Source organism: Fistularia commersonii, chromosome 20 (assembly GCF_037954325.1).
Source record: "Fistularia commersonii isolate RoL2024-O1a breed Wild chromosome 20, RoL_Fcom_v1.0, whole genome shotgun sequence".
NCBI classification, from domain to species: Eukaryota; Metazoa; Chordata; class Actinopteri; order Syngnathiformes; family Fistulariidae; genus Fistularia; species Fistularia commersonii.
In genome coordinates this window covers 9,935,484-9,956,905 of record NC_141303.1, presented here as the reverse complement: position 1 = coordinate 9,956,905, position 21,422 = coordinate 9,935,484, and the positions used below count along the sequence as shown (strand labels likewise).

The following is a 21,422-nucleotide window of genomic DNA, read 5'->3' as shown; positions in this document are numbered from 1 at the left end:
AGCTGTCAAATGACAAAAGTACACAAACTGTATTTTATCCACACAGAAGCAGAGGCATAAATATAAATATACAAATGGAACCATTTCTGGACAAATATTGTGAAACTGCTTGAGTTGACAAGGCAGGCTAGATGGTTTATGAATATGCATGAATGCACCAAATATAAATTTAATATAAAATGTCCCAACTATTCAATTAAAATCAGTTTGGAAAAAAAAAAAAAAACTTAAATCCTGGCACACAACTCCATTCATCTTTAAAAGGTCCAGTTGTTATGGTCCTGCTCAAAGCACGTTTTTCAGGGTGTGAATGGTCGCGAATCATGTCATCATAAGGTTGGCTCGATTAGGTTTCTATCACCTGACAAAGAGAAAATGAATGGATTGTCATTCAGTGTAGTTTTCAAAAATTGATTTTCTGTGGATAGATGATTGCAGTTCTAATAAACTTTTGTTAGTTGATAAAGTTGCTTTCACCAATTTCGTCAATGGGCTGGTTTTCATCTAGTCCAACTCCCATCGCCTTGCGCAGAGAATCCAGAGTCTCAAAGGGGATCTGGCTTGAGATGGACTCCAGGTATTTGAGCACATAGTAGTCAGCATTGGTCAACACAAAGCGATGGCTGAAAACTTAAAATAGATAAACAAAAAGGATACGCTGAAATGAGCATCCAGGTTTGATGATCCACTGACCGCCCGATGGGAGACCAATAATGTAATTAGCTTAAATACTTATGTACGGCATCATCATATAGTGAGCTGCACTTTAGTTGTTTCTCATGAAGAAGATATACAACAGGCTCAAACTGCAACTACTTAACGCTAAATCCATAAATATGAGTCACGGCAATTCAGACAAGTAAACCCCTTACCCTCCACAGTGGATCCAATAGAAAAGTCTGCTGGTGAGTAGAAATCTGGATTCTCCACCTTAGAGCCGGGCTTAGGAACACGTGTCTTAATCAAAAATTTCCCACCAATGATACCAGAATTGCGGGTGGACTTCTCATAAATACTGATGGTGTCATTTGCCAAGTAATAGGACAGAATGAAACGTCGACCTTCATCTGCAGTATTCCGGGAGTCCTGGGAAGTTGATTGGATAAGTTGCATGTTAGTAACTATTTGTCGCTGAGATGGTCATTCAGTGTACTTGCAGCTGACAGGGCCCATCTAAAACATCCGAGAATACTGGAAATGTTTCATGGGGTTCCCGCCTGGTTTTCATCAATCCCATATTCTAGCTGCAGCCCACAGGTAACCATTGTTGCAACACAATTCTCAAGATAAGACTAGATCTCACCAGCCTGGCACTGTAGCGCAACACTTTGTGATTATTTTCCAGCATCTTTATGACATTCTTTTTCGGGGGTTCAGGAATCAGAGACAAACAATTCTGCAAAGAATCTTCCAGTGACCCAAACCCATTATATGGGGGAATCTCCTGAAAATACATGCATGTGATTGACACGTTGTCTAGTGGCCATGAAATTAAGTGTTTCATCTTTTTAAAGGAAAATAAGATCCACAAAAATCATATTTGAGTTCTCATTTTCACAAGTTTTCTCGAAAGGCACTCACCTTCTTCCTGTCTTTAAGTCGGTCTTTCTTCTTTGGCACATTGATGGGATTTGTGTTCATGTCAGGATGGTTCTTCTGGTAATAATTTTTTGTGAACCCATCACAGTCGTACAGTAGGAAGCGACGTCCCAAGAGCTTTATCACCTCACCAACCTGGAAGTCTTTAGGGGAAAAGAATTCTTGCACTTCCTCTGATGAAAGTTCCAGTACACAGCTGGGGAAGGTCTCTGGAATGATGAAAGAAAACTACCATTATACATGTGCAGATTTTTTTATTGCCGTGTATTTGGATCTCTGATTTATGTTAATGTTATAATGCTGTTTTATCATCACGGCGGGATCTATAAAGAAGTCTCCAGCGAGAGTTTGAATGGAATGGAATGTAAAGGTAATCAATCAGAGAATCATTGATTAACTTTACTTTCTTCCAGATGCAGGGGGAAAAAAAAAATCTGATAACCTCCATCTAAAAAAGTATTTTGATCGATATGTAAATAACTGTTTTTTTTGCAGAAAGGTCCTTATGAAGGTGGTGAAAAACAACTAAAAGGCACTATTTAAGATGATCATATAAAACACACTCGAAACAATTACAGTGCTTGGTCTCACCAGTTTCCGGCTTGATTTTTTTTGGTAGTCTTTGTCTTCGCATGAGAACTGGAACAACATCCCTCCCGCTGTTGGGCTCATGGATCTCTCTTATCTCCACTGTGTCATCCACCAGGTAATACTGGATGGAAACCCGCCTGGTGTCCCCATACAAAGAGTCTGTATCATCCCACAAGGCAAAAAAACGTAGGACCTGTCCAAAGGATTGAAAGCAGTCTCAAACCAAAACTAGTAGACACAAATAATCAACAGCAACAATTCTTATAGAAATTTAATCATACTTTTCATCACAATTCACACAATCATTTCAGTTGTTCAGAACAAAGCCGACTGCAGTTTAATGACCATGAAGAAAGATAGTGCTTCATCCATTGTTCGTTTATCATGGTAAAAAAGTTCTGAGAAGAAATGCCGGTGAAGATGTTTTGTGCAGTTAAAACTGCCTGTTATGCCTTATTCTGAGAGTTGAGAAGATTCCACATCTTGGTTAAGTCACATTTAGCTGCAGAATATTAACGCTTGTGTTGTCTTGCGGGTCAAAAGTGACCCATTACCATGTTTAGTTGTAGAAAAAACACCTTAACCTATTTTTTTCCAACTTGAAATTTTATGAATTTTCCTAAAGAGACCCCATAATTAGAAAAAGTGATACTTCTTTTTTCTTTATGTTTCCATGTGGGCTGTACACCACCAGGGTACAAAGATTGTCTTATGGGTCATTTTTGACCCGTAGGACTAGGGGAGTAAACACAATATTAAGATCGCACGAGGGTTAATAAAGGTTTAGAGCTCAGCTACTAAATGAGTATTCAATTAAGAGTCAGTTGTACTTGAAAGATACAGATTGGGAGTAAGAATTTTGTGAATGCTTTTTGAAACATTTTTTTATTATTTGCATTGGAAAGAATGACATTTGTTTTTGCAGTGAAGACAGAATAGAGTAAAAATGATTTTCCGTAAGTGCCCAGGTATAAAATCTAGAATAAAGGGAAAACCTGTATTGGTCAATTTAATTGGACAGTAAAATTACGTCTCTGCTTCTGTGTGCGGTCCTTGAAATAGAAGTACGTAAAGAGCATCCAGTGAAGATAGACTGCTTCTCCCTCACCTTGCCATCCATGTTGAGAAACTGATGCATACGGTCAAATTCAGAGGGTGTCGTGTAGCACGGCTGTGGATTTTCCCGTCGTTTGCTATAAGGATCCACAGGCACTGGCTCAGGCTCTTTCAGAACAATTCCCCCGCTTTCCATAAATCTCTAAATGCGTGAAATACCAGATAGACAGTAGTTTCACACAATGGGCATGGTTGGTAACACACATACAGTAAATGACTAATTCTGTTGTCAAGCAAAGACAGAGACATAAAGCGGGGCTTTTACCTTAGTAAAAGCATCACAGTGTGTAATGTGGTACTTGACCCCATACACCTCCAGGTCCATCCCAAGGTTGAGGTCTTTCCAGTGGTAAAACTCTCCACGCTCATTCTTGGGCAGGCGCTGACGTTTTATTCGCTTCCCCTGTAGTATCCCAGAATTTTCCACCATGGGTTCATAGACTAACATGCTGTCATCCTCAAGGTAGTAGTAAATGACCACGGGGCGCACGCGGTACTCCTCGAGCGGAGAGAACAAGATATGCTCTTCAAAGTACGCATAGAAGCGTAACATCTATAACCAGTGTGGAAAAACAAGGGAAAAAAGAGAATTAATAATACAGAAATATCGCCAAATTAATTCAGTCTCTTTTGACGGAGTACCTTCTTGTCAAGAGCCACATGTGCAGGGATGAAGTTTTCATATGGACTGTCATCAAATGAGCTATAAGCCAAGTCTGCTGCCTCAAAGGAGAAATCGGTGATCTGCTGCTGGTTCAGCTGCTCACTGAAGAGCGTGTCCTCGTCGATGCTGAGCGGTTGGTGTTGGGGCATAGCGTAGCCATTCCTGTAGTCCAAAGTCTGAGGTCTATGAAAGGATGTTTTCTGCACATAAAATCAATCAGGAGAAAGAAACCAGCCATTTAATCACCATAAACATTCATTCATTAATTGCAGTATGAGAATGTTATGTATAAGAGCAATGACCATGTGAACCTGCATGACAAATCATCGCAGCACCTTCACAATACCTCTCTTCAAGTTAGTGATGGATTTATTAAATCGCTACTTGCAGAGATTTGATACTTCAATAACAATGTAAATCAGTTTAAAATGAAAGTGAGTTGATGCAATACTTGGTCACTGCTTTGACAGTAAAGGATATTCAGCAATTCATCTTACTTCACATTCCTAAAACATTCAAGCCAAACTTACCATACACACTTTGTGAAAATGTCTTGAAAATGAATTTTCATTTGCTGGGTATTTTCTTACTGAAGTGTCTGTTGTGCGGATCATTCATCCTTACCGTTACATCCTGGAAGGAGAATCCTGGTAAAAATGGCAACCCATGGCTGTTCCGCCTCTGAGACATTTTAAATTTCTAAACAGATATGCACAATAATCGTTTATTTGGCTCGAGGAGTTAGTATGTCAGCAATCCGTTCAATTTCATTTATAAAGGGGGAATGTGATCTCACACCTGACTTGTAACGACATTACAGGAGACCTTCAGATATTTCAGCTTCCCCTTTCACAGTGTCTCTTGCAGTTTTCCTTGTGACCTCGTGGTTCCTGTGTGCCTCTCCTTGTGACATCGCTGCCTCCGCTCCCCTCTTACTCTTATAGAGTGACATCATGGACAGTGCACAATAGACAAAACAGGTTGCTCATGAGATATCTATTTAAAATGCTTCCTTTGCTCCATTTCAAACCATATTCAGGCCTCAAAGGTTAATCATGAGAACCGATTGTGGAGTAGCAATGATATCACATTAAATTTCAGGTACATTTACTGTTTTTACAGACATTTTTTCCATTGAGGAAAATAATTGGCAATGTGTCAGTTATTGACAGTTGAAGATAATGCACAGCAATAATGACAGTGATGAAACCGAAATTCTACATTTTCCAAATCTCAGCTGAACATTTTCACTCATGACATTTGAACTTTGGCTAAAATGTAAATACATTGGATATTGATTCCCCAAAGGCAGTGAAATGTTATAGTTTGGAAGCAAAAAAGAATGGAACCTGAGACTGAACAAAACTTAATTGACATAAAACTTGAAAAGTTAAAAAAAAAAAAAAAAATGGAGGTTGCTGTGATGTCATCTGCGCCGTATTTTCTATGATGTCACAAAAGGGAGGCTGTGATTGGGCGTCTTCTTCCTCTGTGTGGTTGCCATTTAGTGTCATTTGTGCCACCTTAGAGCTCTATCTTCTATCAGAGCACACTGCTTTCAAAGTCCTCTCAGTATACATTTTCATCCCCAAGCACTTCAAAATTCCTCAATATACTTAACGCTTTTTTTCCACATGCCCTTGTCTGTTCAGCTGTCTCATCATGTCTATCAGCTACGTATTTCCATGAAAGGGATGGTCACACAGACCTATCCGACAACTGGCCAGAGGTAACATTAAAGTTGTCCTGCCCAGTCATCATTTAGGTTTGTAATACACTGAAAAAACTTTCTATTGCGACAGAAGAACTTTGTTGCTCAAAAATAAAACCTTCAACTCCAAACACCCTTTTTTTTCCTCTTAAGAACAGTTTCTATTTGCATTATCAAAAGAACAGCTGTAGATTTCCTGTTGTTTACAATTATGTTTGTCAGATGTTTGTGTGCATGCGTGTTTTTCAGAGTAAAAATGAATATTGACAATTAGATCTTTTGGGAAAAAGTGTTTGCATGTAAACTAATTAAAAACAACAAATTGTCATCTGGAACTATTGGCTGAACAGCATTTCAACATTATCACAAAGTGGTTACCTAGCAATAGCAAACTGGGAAATTGTTGAATTCATGCTCTGCCAGAAGCTTGAAATATTGTAGGAGGAGTTTGTAGACATTGCATTACAGTGTTCTCATTTTGGTTGGTGTGTGTACGCTTTGGTTAAGTGTAGACTAAGGGGAAAGCACTAAAACATTTTTTTCAATGCATTTATTTTCAGTCAGTACAGGAGATGCACTTTTCAAACAGAAAACAAAATTTGTAGTAGTAGTAATAGTAGAATCTACTTTGAAAATTGAATCATCAAACCATAAAATTGCATTTTGGATATTCACTATATTATTCAGTGTTTCGATAAGCCTGAGGGAGAAAGCTTTGATCAGAACTAAATACTTAAGTAACCGAACCCGACCCCCAAACACGCACCTGTAAATGTAATTTCTAATTGTATACTATGTGTTCAATCCACACATCGGCATTAACATTTTTATGCATGAGATACTTATCTAAATGACCAGATGTGTTCTAAATCAGATCGAGAGTACATTGGGCGAATACGAAGTAAAATGTCAAGCTATTCCTTTCTAATTGGTTCTTTAAATTCTAAGATACCCGGCAATCCAATTGTCAAGCGGTCCAAGATTTCATCAATATGGAGGGATATATATTCTTCAGGCATATCGTGATATCGTGAATATGCTTCTGCCCCTTAACTATCACCTGTCAAACACATGAAAAAAAGAACAAATTGACATTGATTTGATTTATTCAGTTACTTTGAAACAGTTACAAGGGCTTTTCTACCGATTATAGAGGCAGGTTTTGCTAACCCATTTCGTCAGTGGGATGGTTTTCCTCTTGTCCTTGTTCCTTGTCTTGTCCCATCGCCTTGCGCAAAGAAACTAGTGTCTCAGAAGGGATCTGGCTTGAGATGGACTCCAGGTATTTCAGCACATAGTAGTCAGCATTGGTCAACACAAAGCGATGGCCAAAAACTAAAAAACAATGGAAGACAAATAATCATGCCAGTGGTTTCAATATTTGTGTATAACGCTGCATCAGGAGCTGAATTTTTGTATTCTTTTATGAAGAAGTTATACAACAGGTAAAATGTCTTAAAGCCTAATAATGAAACAGAATGAGTATAAGCAATTCGGACAAGTAAACCCCTCACCCTCCACAGTGGATCCAATAGAAAAGTCTGCAGGTGAATAGAAATCTGGATTTTCCACAGGAGAGCCAGGTTTAGGGATACGTGTCTTAATCAGAAATTTCCCACCAATGATACCAGAATTTCGAGTGGGCTTTTCAAAAATACTGATAGTGTCATTTGCCAGATAATAGGACATAATGAAACGTCGGCCTGCATCTGCAGTATTCTGGGAGTCCTGGGAAGTTGGATAAGTTGCATGTAAGTAACTTTGTGGCTGAAATGCTTCTTCAGAAAGTCATTACGAACAGTAATTTTTTTGAAAAAAGCTCACAAATGCTTTCATGGGGCTAAAAATATAGCTGTAGCTCTGCATTCAGCAACCACTATTCAAACACATGGTTCCGCCAAACTGAGACCACAAAACACACACATAAATATCTCACAAGCCTGGCACTGTAGCGCAACACTTTGTGGTCGTTTTCCAGCATCTTTATCACGTTCTTTTTCGGGGGCTCAGGAATCAGAGACAAACAATTCTGGAGAGAATCTTCCAGTGACCCAAAGCCGTTATATGGAGGAATCTCCTGAAAATACAGTCAATAAGGATGATGGGCATCAATAATATAACATTATAGAATATAATGAACACACTCACCTTCTTCTTTTCTTTAGGCCTCTCTGTCTTCTTTGGTACTTCAATAGGATTTGTGTTCTTGTCAGGATGATGCGTCTGGTAGTAATTTTTTGTGAATCCATCACAGTCATACAGCAGGAAGCGACGTCCCAGGAGCTTTATCACGTCACCAACCTGGAAGTCTTTGGGTGAGTAAAATTCTTGCACCTCTTCTGATGAAAGCTCCAGCACACAACTAGGGAAGGTTTCTGCAATAAGTAAGAAAACCACTGCTGTAAGGTATTTCATAACTAGAGTTGCACAAAGGGATTAGATTTTTCCCAAGACCATCAAGATGACATGATGATAAGTTTTTGATAAAACACAGGGGATGTACCCCCCCCCCTGCAAAAAAAAGAAATATAAAACAAAATACAAAAATATATAATACATAATAAAGAAATCACAGGAAACAACAGGTTATTCTTCACTGGCATATCCCCTCTAACATAGACCATATTTGTGTCAACATAACCAGCTTAAAGGAGAACATACAAAAAAAAAAAAACCACAGTAAATGACCTCAAATGCAAAGCAATTAGAAGCAAGGGGGACATCTACAAAGCACTGGTACAGATTTTCACTAAATGTATGTCAGTACAGTCACATATTGTTGGATCTCACCACACTCAGGCTTAAATTTCTTAGGAATCTTCCTTCTACGCATCAGCACAGGAGCCACGTCCCACCCGCTGTTTGGCTCCTGGACCTCTGTGATCTCCACTGTGTCATCCACTAAATAATAATGGATAGAAACCCGGCGGGTTGCCCCAAACAGAGGGTCACAATCATCCCAAACGGCAAAGAAACGTAGAACCTAAACAAGAAAGGGTTGAAAGCAGCCCAATATCAAAAATCAGTCTTATTCTGCGCAAACTGTATTACTATTTATTATTTATTAACACATTGTTTTTCATTTATAACCTTGTTTAAAAGTATTCAGAACCTCATAAGTTTAAGTTTAATAAACATGAAGGAATAAGAAGGCTTCTGTTGGTGGTATTCTTTCAATAAAACGGCACTAAGTGTTTGATAAAAACAAACTGTAATATCACAGAAGTTGCAAAGTGTTGGAAGTCATTGGGGAACTCCCCATACACAGTTAAAAGGTGAGAATCTGTGATGCTATTAAGTGAAATAATCACTGTGATGTCAGTGAACTAGCAAGACAGTTGTGTACTAAAAAAAACGTGGCTTGACTAGACTATTTAGCACACAGTCATGGTCCTGTGTAAGCCTGCCCGGATTACTGTATGCTAAAGTTAGCCAGTGAGTTCAGAATGGATGGCATTTCCCTCACCTTGCCGTCCATACTGAGAAACTGATGCATGCTGTCAAATTCAGAGGGTGTCGTGTGGGAAGGCAGGGTGCTTTCTCTTTGTTTACTATAAGGATCCACAGGTACTGGCTCAGGTGCATTTAGAACAATGCCTCTACTTTCCATATATTCCTATAAAATTCAAATGGCAGGGAAACAACAGTTTTCTGAATCACACGTACATGTTATATTTTGTCAGACAACAAAATAGACACATGTTGCAAATTGGAGTTTGTTTTACCTTAGTAAAAGCATCACAGTGAGTGATGTGATACTTGACCCCATACACCTCGAGGTCCATTCCAAGGTTTAAGTCTTTCCAGTGGTAAAACTCTCCACGCTCATTCTTGGGCAGACGCTGGCGTTTTATTCGTTTCCCTTGCAGAATCCCAGAATTTTCCACCATGGGTTCATAGACTAACATGCTATCATCCTCAAGGTAGTAGTAAATGATTACAGGGCGCACGCGGTACTCCTCCTCTAGGTAATACTGAACACGCTCCTCAAAGTATGCATGAAAGCGTAACGTCTTTCAACCAAGACCGTGGAAAAAAACAGCATAAAGGGAATTAATCAGACAACAGAAATATTGACGAATAAGTTTAGTCTTTTTTGACACAGTACCTTCTTGTCAAGAGCCACATGTGTCGGGATGAAATTCTCATTTTGGCTGTCTTTTACAGAGCTAAAAGCCAAGTCTGCGGCCTCAAAGGAAATCTGGGTGATCCGCCGCTGGTTTGGCTGCTCAGTGAGGACAGGGTCCTCTTCAATGCCACAAGATGGGCATTGCGGCATAGCATAGCCATTCCTGTAGTCCAAAGTCTGAGGTCTATGGAAGGATGTTTTCTGCATATGGAAAAAAAAGGAGGAAAAAAAAAACAGTCATATAATTACCATATAAAGCACACATTTAGAAATGATTAGTATTTGTTACATTGGACAGTTACAATGTACAAAAAGACCATGAGCATTAAAATGAACAAGCCTACCTAAAGGAAAGCAAATATATTGAACTTTTATCAAAACAATTGCTTTTGCTGAATAAATAAAAAGCCTTTCCCCCTGGATGCAGACGAATTATTGGTTTTAAACCGCTTAAAGGGTGATGAAATTGAGAACAAGACCCACCCCCTATGCTTTTTTTTTTTTACAGCATAACGGATATTTGGCGAATGACTGCCTGCACATCAGTGCAGGGACTGATTTGAGAAAGTGCCACTCTTGAGCGGAGCGTTAGAAAAACGACACACAATTTAAGAAGCTGTCGGGAAATTTGTTTGCTATTTGTTCGCGGTTCATGTCATTGAAGAAGATTTAGCTTTCTTACCGTTACATCCGAAAAATGATATCCCGGCAAAAAAGGCAGGCCTTGCTTTCCCTTCCGCGACATGCTGACTTCTTACACAGAAGTGTAAGAAATGTTGTTAGTGAGCGTGTCAGCGCGCACAGCTGTATGACGGCAGCAGCTAAGTTTGATTGTATCCATGGAAACGGCTCGACGTTGAAAGCTGCTCTGGAAATAAGTGTAAGTGAAAGGACAACGCAACGTGTTCACGCTTTCCTTGAAGAAACAAGAAAACAAACAAAAAGAAAAAAAACCTTAAAAAAAAGATATTGACATGTGAAATGCGCGACTGGTTTAATTCAATGTCTGCAAAAAAAAACCCCAAAAAAACAAAAAACAATGTCTGCGAAGCGAACATGGGGAAGTACACCACCAAGGGGCGCAATACACCAACAAAAGCAACAAAACTGCACGTATTCCGTTGAAACATGTCCGTTCTCAGGTCATGGTGACCGTCTTGCGCTATTGTGCACTTTAAAAAATATAAATATAAAAATATAGACAAGAGAAAGTACCTTCTCAGGACAGGATACAACATATCTGTGTGACAGGGAATTCAAAACAGTGATTGATGTTTAAAATAAATAAGTGAACGAGTAATTTTTGAACACAATTTATTTCAAACACAGGATTCATATTTGGTCTCACCTTACCAGCTAATGGCACATGTTTATTCCCAATGAACTGTATTTATAAAAATGATATAGATTTGAGAGGCTGCATATTATGTTAATGACCCTAATATGACCTGTATACTCTAAATTAACCAGGAAAAGTTCATTTGTCTTTTAATAAAAACTATAATAATATCTACACTCAAATCCAGGTCAACACACTGGATCAGTTATAGCTTATATTATTAAATCAGCAACATGACGTGAGAGATACAACTTGTATGTCCACTGTAACCCTTTCCTGGAGTGATGGTTCCTTCTTCTGACTGCCAGGAAGTGACTACAACACACATCTGTTTATCACTCATTACTTGAAAAGAAAGGCTAGTTGACACAGGACCTGAAGCTCCCAGTTTTCAATGAAAACAAAACTGCTGACAACCCCATAAAATCCTATTAAATGATACAGAATTTTGTGTGATCTGTTACATCTGGTACAACAGGAAGTGCAAGATTTGACTGTCACATTCAGATTTTACACATAATCCACTTAAGAAAAGCAGAAGGGAGAACACACATGAATAGACGAGACCGTGACACTGTAATCAGTCCATCATTTGACCAGTTAGTCACTGTACACAACTGCATATTTTACATCAGCTTGAAAAGGCACTGTACTGTGAATAATAGCTGTATCAAAAATAATGTTAAATCACTACACCTCTTAGAGGCTCTTTTTAAAGAAATGTCTAATTCTTCTCTTTAAATGCTGACATAGCTATTTAAAAGGGTTTCCTCCCTTCTTAGGAAGTAATATATCAACCTAACACAGAAACACTAGGATTGCATCCCTGAGGCACCAGACAACCTTTGCCAAGTATAAAAATATCTCATAATCAAACCATACATGAGAACGAAAATAAACAACATCAATAAACTATTAAATATTATAAAATAAATTTCATATGGGTTGAGATGAATTACCCCAAATTCAACGTTTGGTTTTATAAAGTTCAAAAGGCAACACGGTTTTTCTCTGTGGAAAGATTGTCCGACACACTCCAGAACACTTCACTCTCCTCATGCTGCCGTTCTGGAGTGTACAATAGGATAATGGAGAATTGCAAGCGTAAAGATCCAGGTGTAACAGCTGCCAGGTTCTCTGTATAAAACAAAGCCATCTGAGACTTTCGCCCTTTAGTCACTGAGTGGTCTTTGCAGTGTGTCTGCACCACAAAAAGCCCTCTGATGGCACTGGCAAGGCAGAGTACTCCTCAACTCTTGCTTCAGGCAGTGAGAGCTATCAAACAGGTGAGCTTATCATGCAAAGCGGAGCTTATTCTTTTTCTGAAAGATTCCTTTACAATAGCCAAAGGAAAAGTCACTGTAGCGATGATGTGAGGTTTTTCTTCTCACATCCGTTGGACCCGCCACTTTTCTCATCTGTGGGAGTCCAAATCAAAGTGTTCCACTGTCGCATGATCACAACACTAGACACTAGTCTCTTGCCTTCTCTGGCACAGGTGTGTCTTAAATTATGTTCAAGTAAGTTCTCCATCAAAAGGCTGTAGCATTCCTCAGTAATATCGATTGAGGCTCCGTGTCCCGGGGATGTCAGGCTGTCCGTTCATCCAGATCTCCCGGATGATTCTCTCCCTCTCCTCAAGCCTCTGGGCTCTTTCCAGCTCTTCCGCTGAAGTGAACACATTCATATTAAGCGTACGTTCGAAGCGCCGGTGCCGCCGCGCTGACAGGTCCGAATTGGTGTCCCAATCTGAGTCTGAGTCGCTGGAATCGGAGGACGAGTCAGTGGGCCGTGTTCGTTTCTTGGCGGGAGGCCGATGGCGAGGCTGACAGTCGGTGCGGCAGGAGATTTGGACCACCAAGGCAAAGAGTGTGAGGAAGAGGCCCAAACACACACCACAGACAAAGAAGAGTGCTGCCCTCTCTGGGTGGTCTTTTGAGGGAGGTGGGAACAAGAACATGAGGGGGGAAAATGCTTAATTTTATTGATTTCTTCCAGAAAGACATAAATCATTTACTAGGCTGTCTGAGGTTTGGGCACTGAAAACCCTGATTGGAAAATGATTTCTATTAACAAGCTTGTTGTCAGACAATGGGTAACCCCCTGTCATGAAAATTGGCAATAGGTCTTCACCTCATATGTCTCTTCTGTCTGCCCTTTGCTTTGTCGTAATAAGACTTTTACGAACCTTCCTCTTACTGTTAAAAAACATATAGAAGATATCGAGGATGACAAAAAAAGTAAAAGTAAAGCAATATTTGATGGCATGAGTCTTCACCCTCCTTAAGTGACTAAAGAGGCAAGTCATTTCGGCATGCAGTCACTGGCTTGAACCTTAAACCTCACTGCATTTTCAAAATTTTACTTGGCAGCAGGAATGAGGAATCCAATGAATGCCCATGTACAATAAATGCAGCATTCTCACATTTTCAATGAAATGTCGATTGTTTCCTGTTATTATACTGATCCTTCTGACCCGAATTGATATAGCTGAATTACTCAACCACTTGAGTTATCTAAAATGCAATATCACCATTATAATGTATATAATCATTTAGGACTTATCTCTTGATGATACCTGTGGGAAAATGAATCTATAAAAGCGTTTTTTGTTACCTGATATGTAGTTGTAGGCTGCCAGTACATTGCTGATCAGGGCCATGTTGGAGCTGGATGAGGAGTTGATGATGGGATTCATGTCCAAGGGCCGTGGTGAACTTCCTCCTCTTTCAGAAGACTTCTCCTCGTTGGGGTTTGTCTCTCTGACCCGCTTCCTATCTGCAAACAAAGACAGAGCGGGGATGATTCTGAAAAGTTTTACAATACATACAACATCAATCCACACAGAATGAAATCCATGGACACTCTGTACATGTAGTCACAGGCATTTCCCGTGCCAGCCAGTAAGCTGTCCATCCTGGTTGGGTCATTTACGGTAAAACTCATACGTTGTTTCTGAGTTATTGTGACTAAAACAGTTAGCGCACTGAGTCATAAATAGAGTCTCAGTGGTTTCCAGATTTTTGGACAAAACATGCATACTGAATAAGGGTGCATGACACATAAAGACACACGCATGGTGAGCGAGTGTGTGATTTACAGGATAACAGTATATCCGCTTCTGTTCGAGTCATTCTGACTCAGGCCGTTAAGGAACAGGGAACCACATGGGAAAAGTTTTGAGTTTGGCTGGTTTAAACAGCAAAAAAAAAATACGGACAAAAATCTTTTTTTTTTTTAGATAGGAGCAAGTGTTTCTTCCTCTGGACTTTTATCACAGCATTGTTGCCTCCATTGTTTGCATGCTGCATTGTTCTGTTGATGAAAGATTATCCTGTGCATGCAAAGAATTACTGAATTATTTGTTCTATTCATAAGCAGAACTCGCTTTTTGGAGGCAATCCATCTTTGTAAACTTGAGGTCATTGTTAATGTGGGTTTTTGTAACAACTGTTGCTTTAGCTTCATCGATCTTTAAAGATTCACATACAGCAAAATGTAATCTAAGAGAAAAATTAACAGGACCGATAAGTACAATGACTTTAGGTGACGTATGTTTGATTCAGTCACAGTTTGTAAGTATGACTTGGTGAGCTGTCACACCCGCAGTCAGCGTTAATTGCAGAGTTTCCAAGGTGTCTCAGACTCTCTTTATCTGATAAATACAGTTTAGGCTAGACTTGCTCACTGAGGAAGTAACTGAACCATCTGAATCCTCTGCTGTTCTGGATTCATCAACTCCCCACTAATTAAATGATTAAAATCCATCACAGCCAGCCACAAAACAGTCAGACAAATAATCAAGAGAGAATCAATATGAGCAGTAGTGACATTGGCTTAAAATAGTTAGATTATATTCATGCAAACTATTGAGACCAAGTAGCACCGAGTAGTGCTGCAAGTATACAAAAAAGCAAAGAACACATGAATATCATACAGAAAATACATCATGGGGAAAAAAAAACCTTGACTCAAGCAGCTAAATCAACTACACATAATAAAAAGTTTTCCCTTAAAGTCTCTAAAAAGGTTTTCCTTTAAAGTCTTGTCTAGATCCCAAATGTCTCATTCACACAAATAAAGCTGATTTTAAGGCCAAAAGAAACATTTCAATTTCACATATTGCTGGCATCTCGCCATCCCTTTAGTGAATGGCCAGAATATTTTACTAAACTGTATCACAATGGAATTGTACTGAATTTCACCAAGGAGCTGAAAAATATGCATTTAATAAAGACTATAGCGTGTTATTTTTATAGCTGGTATTCAGTTGGAAAAGGTACAAATAATGTGAAAGCCAAAATGTTTGTATATAAGGGGAAAAAAATACAATTTTTTCTGGTGTTCAGGTTGGCAGAAAATATATTGTCACTTTTGTGCCCAAGGTATGAAATGAATCCTGAAGGTGATAAGCTGGGAATAAAGACCATGTGGGATGAAACTTCCTGGTCTTGATGCCAGGCCTGTTTCACAAGACAGAGTTACTCCTGCATGATCATGTGTTTTTATATTTCTGCCAAAGCATTTGTAAAATATCAAAGTCCATCGTGTATTAGTAAGGCCTGTGATTATCCCTCCAATCCTCTAACTACACACATTACATACTAAAGATTGACCATCTCTGTTATGTTGAAAATGAAAAAAAAATATGGGGGAAATGTAAAAGTAAGACATGGCTTAGTTAACCGCTATGTCGCTTCCTCGTATTTTTCATCCCCTATCACTTTCACAGAGATGGAAACAGGTCTTTCCAGATGAGCTTTAAGTGGAGTGTTTGAGACCAGTGCTAGGAAGTGAATCCATTTATGTGTCATGGACTGTCAACGCTGCAACACACATCTTCTCTTCTCTCTTTCTCGTAACTCCTCATTTGTTCATCTATTCTCCTACTCAGCATAATACCGGAAGTGGGGCAGAGCAATTAGTGTGCTGAATACAAGCTATCTTTCTTCATGAATAGAACTTTGTTAAAGTTTTCTTCTTCGTCTCCTTGTTTTTATTCTTTCTTTTCACAACGCTTGTTCTGTCTTCTCCCCCCACTGTCTCTCTTTGGGAGTTTTACTGACTGATTTAGATTGTGGTCACAAATTAGTGCAATTCATGATTTTTGGAAAGCAGTGTAGTTTAGGTTTAATGCTATATACTGTATTTTGCAAGCCACTGACTCATATAGAATACATATGGAGGTGATTGAAGCAATGTGACTTTGAATGATACATGCATATGACCAGAATTATTGTGTCTCTGTGAATGACAAGACTCTGAGCTATCTAGTCTTTACTATGCTTCATGGGAGACTGTAGGTGCGTTTGTGTTTTGTATGAGATCAGGCATATTTAAAGGAATCTGCATGAGGTTTCACTCACCTGAACCAGTGTCGGGGCGTTTGACAGATGTCCCTGCAGGAGGGCTGTCTCCCACTATGTTGGGGTCATGGGCGCTGGGTGGTGGGGAATACACTGGGGGTTTGGCTCCCTGCTCCTGGAGTAACTTCTTTGGGACTTCAAAGTGAAGGTGGAGCAAAGAAAGGGAAAAGAGAAGAGGAGAGAAAAAGATGAGAGGGAATTAATCAGTTGTTCTACTTTATGGTTCATTCGGCAATGTTTTGCATTGGTGACTAATCACAACCATTTGGCAATTATTTGTTGAAATCACCTTCAAATAATAGAACAATCTGTCATTCATATATTGAAAATATACACATGAATATATTTTATGATCGGTGTAAATTACACGAAAAGATAATCAAAAATCTGACCGAAAGAAATTGATTTTAAAAGACAAGGTCATGGCGGCTCCCTTTCATGCCCTTAAACTCTCCGTTCCTCAGGTCATGCCCCTCCCAGCTTCATCCCCAAATTTCACAGTGTCCTGTGAGTCAGGGGAGGCTGTTCTCTCCCCCCAACGCAAACCAACAGTGCAGAGGGCTATACATTCCTGCCCTCTCTCATGTGGTTTTGGAGGCCAGGCCAAACTCAGGTCACTGTATTTGGCCTTCCTTTCAGATCAGTGGCGATCCACAGCTCAACAAATTACTTTCTGTTTGTCTGCCATTCTTGCAATTAAAATTGACCATAGACTCATAAATAGACATTGAGGAAATATCATCTAGCTAGTTGGCTCACAACCGGGTCACTATAATATGCCAAGTGATTTGAGGTTGGAATTACCATAAGCGGTAAACTATGTGCCGCTGCTATGATATGAGTGATATGACACAGTCTTGTGGAAGTCAATCGTTCATCCAGACACATTGGCCGAAGTCAGGGATGGATTCATTTGAATCAGATTTTTGTATCTGCTTTCCAAACAGCAGTCCCATCTAATAAAACTTGTTGTGTATTTGACAAGTATATATCGCAATAGTAAGGCCAAATGCAAAACATGTTTGATATAACTGTGAGTGAAATATTTCAGTTGTTCACACAACAGAGCAATCGGCGTTGCATCAATTTAGTGAGTGCACAGAAATAGTAAATAAACTGGTCTTTGTAACACCCTGCTCACCCAGGGTTTAACTTATAGCATTGAGAGTATTCATATGTTCTCAGGATATTTGCCAGCTGGATAAATGTGAAAACTGAAATTTCAATACCTGTTTTTAATTCCCTTGTCTGATGTGGCAAACCAAACCAATCTGTTATTTAAATCAGTTAAAAACCAGAGAATTTGAAACCCAATTTTATCCAGGACTGCCTGGCACAAACTAAATAAACACAGCCCCCTGTATGAGGAGGTGAAAAAGGCAAAGACATTGAGAAACAGTTTGCGTGGCAGTTCCCCCTGTCCTTCCTCATCAGGCTGACACACTAATCATGGGCCTTAAAACTCCCCCACGTCCACGCTACCACTGTCACTATGCCACACCCTGATTATAGCCTTGTGATTTGCCCTAATTGCCTACACATGTGGCCAGGGTCACAGCTGAGAGACACCATGATGTGACACACACGCATACATTGATCATGCCTATATATATGAATATATGAATGCACGGGGCATGCACATGCACACATTTGCAGCTGTTCTTTTTAGGACATTGCTTGTCATCTATTTGTTATGTTCATCCTAATATGAACATCAAACCAGCTCATGCTGAACCATAACCCTAAACTAATGCACACACACACACGCATGTGCAGTCACACACACACTTTCAAGCGTCCCTACAGATTTGCATTCTCACCGTAGATCCATGTGCACGGAGTTTACAACCAAACACATTAATTAAGATGTTATCACTCTTTTGTGCAAAAACACACTTTTATTATGTGCCGAATTTTTCTCCAGATTCCATTCAACATCAGACCATTCATCCTCACAGTCAGTTTTTTTTGTTTGACTGGATGCTCAGTTTGATGGCAAAAGTCAGTACATCATAGTAAATTGACTGCTGCCTGTCTAAAAATAATTGTCAAAAATTTAAAACTTCTTGAAATAAACGGCCGCAAACCGCACTTAAGGAGCCAAGCAGTAAAACTGGTGGAACACAGTGAGAGTAGAGCATGGGAGAGAAACATTCATAAATCACATGCTATAGCCTGCGTTATAATGACAAGGTCACAACAAAAAACATTCTTCACAAATATAACTCAAATACAAGGGATCTGTGCCAGCCTTGTACCTTTTGGCCCTGGAGAACAAAGCTACAAGGTGGGAAAGGCTGCCTGCAACAATGGCTTGTGTTTACATTGGACCAGCTCTGTTTTCACTTGGTTTGCAAGCCAGTTTGTGTGTGTGAGTGTGTGTGTGTGTATTTGTCTGTGTCTGTGGCTCATGTGCTGACCAATGCAGAACACAGTTGGGACAAAGCCCTGTAAGCCAGAGGGGATATAATGAAATATTAAACCACACTAAATCTGAGATGAGATCAGACCTAGGCCAGTAATTTGAACATACTTCAGCCTCTACAAGTAGGAGGGGTGTATTATGGTATTGTTTTAGTGTACTCTTTTATTGCATACTCTTTAATGCTTGGTCTGCTGCAGTTCCCTGAAATTATGGCACTTAAAAGGCAACTCAAACTATACTAGGCTCTTTCTGTGAAGCATAGTCTAAGCTATCTTAATGTGGTGACTCTCAACTAAATTATACCGTATGTTGGCTTCATGGACAGGAGCAAAACTTGACCCAGATCTGTTTACATTTTACTGCATATTCTGGGGGGTGTGTATGCAGCAATAGTCTGCACAAAACATTACCAAATGATTCATTTAGACCTGCATAAATATATATTAAGCCTGCCTTTTACTATAATGGTACGCATCTTTTGAACCTTTGATCGTTTTCAGTAAATGATGTACATGACTTTAGATCATTGGATGCCAAAACATTAACTTTTCCTAAAAAAAGACAGAGGCTTGGAACAGTGCATTCAAACAATGTGCTATTGGTGCTTGTGAGTAAGACACATGTGGTTTCAATCAGCGCACAACCGGTATCTACTTAATCAAACACTGAAGTGCTGCCTTAGGACCACAATTCACACACACACACACACACACACACACACACACACACACACACACACACACACACACACACACACACACACACACACACACACACACACACACACACACACACACATCTCCAAAATAAATTTTGGAGATAATTTATTTACCTGATATTTGTTTTTCGTGTATGTTCTCTTGCTTCCCAACTAGGGACAGGTACATATGTACAATGAGCAGCCCATTCAGACACACACCACAACCCCATCACCATTTTTCAGTTAGTTGGCTGCATTCCTGCAGAAAAACATTCAAGGTGAATAGGGCAGGAGCGGTAGGTGTCAAGACTTCATTGTTCCTCTCCTGCAATTGTCCTTATCTTTTGGACTCCCATCATAACACTCATAAGAACATCCAGCTGAAAGCAGCTGACTGAAAGAAATTGTTTTCATGCAATTGGAAAATCTTACATGATAGATTTGCAATGCATTTTCAATTTACTTACAATACAGTGCATTGTTCGGAGAGTGGCATGTATAAAAGTCTATTGATGTGAAACTTTCTGAGGTCTCGATTTCACCGTTAAAAAAACAGGTAATTAATAAGCTACAGTTACTTCTTCCTTTGATTTAATAGCAAATGTGACGTCAATAGCTATAACAAAGAAAATGAACATACACGAAAAAGCTATGCCAACCAGAAAGTGTGATTTGAATTATTGTGGAACTATGTCACATTTAAACCAAGTAATAAGGTAAAGCAGTTGAGTAGCTTAGCAATTTAAAGTTGCAAAAAAGTTAAAGTGAATTTCAATTTGCTCACATTTTTAGGAAGCAATTGAACTTAGATGAGAATGTTGAACAACACTAGAAAGTTAGAATGGACACAATGAATGGATGTCAAGCAATGTCCTAATAAGGCCAGCTAAGTGTGTATGTGTGTGTGAGTGTGTGAATGTGTGCGTATGAGTGAAAGAGAGAGAGAGAGGGAGAGAGAAGAGGGGGAGATGGAGAGAGAGAGAGAGAGACCATTTGGACCTTCGCCAATTCTGAGATATTAACATCACTGCAAAACTCAATAGCTCCATCAGTCAGTAGTTAATACATATTTGAATGAGTGACAGCATGCATGTTAGAGGTATAGTCAATACATTCATGCACAGGTTTATGGTAATGTTGTCTTCATCAAGGAAAATCTGGTTCAAACTGAGGGACTTCACATTTAACCTACTTCTATAACATAGTGCCCACAGAAGTTTATTGGGTTTTGTGTATTGGGTTTGTGTATTGGGCTTGTATTGGGTTTTGTGTATTTGTTTGCGGGAACTTATATGTGTCAGTGGTTATATTCAAGATATGGAATTGTTGCCTACATTTAATGCAATATTTAACATATCAACATATGTCTCTCTTAAAAAAGTCCATATTTGAGGCAATGGTAAAAACATTTTCTTTATAGATTTAAGAACTCTTCAGGGGGACATTTGAGGAGAAACTCAAGCTCCAAAAGGTAAAATCAACAGGCTGATAAATGAGATGTGGTTGCTTGCTGAATAAGAGCTATTGAAGTGTCCCTCAGTAAAAGCCTCAAACTACAGACAGAGCTCTGTTGGGATATAGTCCAAGGCCACTGGTGGAATAATGGCTATATTAGAAAGTTGACAACAATATTTGTTTGGAGCTACTTTTAATGAGCATGTCTCAGTCATTTTGATAAATCTATGGGAGGAAATTTGAAATCCTCCATATCTTGAAAGGTTTTGTGTTCTGGCTCATACTGTTGGTTAATCAATAGCACTAAAGAGTGTGCATTGTATAGGA

At 39.3% G+C, this 21,422-nt stretch overlaps 3 protein-coding genes across 4 annotated transcripts in view; all 3 read right to left on the bottom strand.

Moving 5' to 3' along the window:
- Nucleotides 1-89: 89 nt before the first annotated feature.
- Nucleotides 90-4,660, bottom strand: LOC147222867 (EF-hand domain-containing protein 1-like). The gene is made up of 10 exons (XM_086167598.1): nt 4,595-4,660; nt 3,949-4,170; nt 3,572-3,859; nt 3,299-3,448; nt 2,191-2,383; nt 1,582-1,808; nt 1,304-1,444; nt 873-1,086; nt 478-630; nt 90-361 (listed from the first exon to the last, which is right to left on the bottom strand). The coding sequence occupies exons 1-10, from the start codon at nt 4,658-4,660 to the stop codon at nt 330-332; spliced, it is 1,686 nt and encodes a 561-aa protein (XP_086023724.1). The 3' UTR covers nt 90-329.
- A 1,561-nt stretch (nt 4,661-6,221) lies between these two features.
- Nucleotides 6,222-10,670, bottom strand: LOC147222866 (EF-hand domain-containing protein 1-like). 2 transcript variants are annotated; one of them, XM_086166974.1, is made up of 10 exons: nt 10,493-10,670; nt 9,790-10,011; nt 9,407-9,694; nt 9,148-9,297; nt 8,472-8,664; nt 7,830-8,056; nt 7,618-7,758; nt 7,196-7,409; nt 6,852-7,016; nt 6,222-6,741 (listed from the first exon to the last, which is right to left on the bottom strand). In XM_086166974.1, the coding sequence occupies exons 1-10, from the start codon at nt 10,553-10,555 to the stop codon at nt 6,731-6,733; spliced, it is 1,674 nt and encodes a 557-aa protein (XP_086023100.1). In that variant the 5' UTR covers nt 10,556-10,670; the 3' UTR covers nt 6,222-6,730. The 2 variants fall into 2 exon arrangements, with proteins under 2 accessions (XP_086023100.1, XP_086023101.1); XM_086166975.1 differs by lacking the exon at nt 6,222-6,741 and having other exon boundaries at nt 6,859-7,016; nt 7,196-7,240.
- Nucleotides 10,671-11,110: 440 nt separating this feature from the next.
- The window catches only part of eva1aa (eva-1 homolog A, regulator of programmed cell death a), a 65,185-nt gene continuing 54,873 nt past the window's right edge, over nt 11,111-21,422 (bottom strand). The window contains exons 6-8 of the mRNA XM_086166976.1: nt 16,516-16,650; nt 13,766-13,927; nt 11,111-13,081 (exon numbers count right to left, since the gene is read on the bottom strand). Coding sequence (XP_086023102.1) covers nt 12,702-13,081; nt 13,766-13,927; nt 16,516-16,650 — 677 coding nt within the window. The 3' untranslated portion in view covers nt 11,111-12,701. The remainder of the gene's footprint in view (nt 13,082-13,765; nt 13,928-16,515; nt 16,651-21,422) is intronic.

Bases quoted from the DNA above. Each gene is read 5' to 3' on its own strand.
- LOC147222867 (XM_086167598.1), bottom strand. From the start codon at position 4,660: ATGTCTCAGAGGCGGAACAGCCATGGGTTGCCATTTTTACCAGGATTC. The intron at 631-872 runs GTAAGGGGTTTA...ATCTATTTTAAG, and splicing joins TATTGGATCCACTGTGGAGG to TTTTCAGCCATCGCTTTGTG. The intron at 362-477 runs GTGAAAGCAACT...TCTCTTTGTCAG, and splicing joins CCAGCCCATTGACGAAATTG to GTGATAGAAACCTAATCGAG.
- LOC147222866 (XM_086166974.1), bottom strand. From the start codon at position 10,555: ATGTCGCGGAAGGGAAAGCAAGGCCTGCCTTTTTTGCCGGGATATCAT. The intron at 9,298-9,406 runs GTAAAACAAACT...TGAATTTTATAG, and splicing joins ACTGTGATGCTTTTACTAAG to GAATATATGGAAAGTAGAGG. The intron at 7,017-7,195 runs GTGAGGGGTTTA...ATTGTTTTTTAG, and splicing joins TATTGGATCCACTGTGGAGG to TTTTTGGCCATCGCTTTGTG.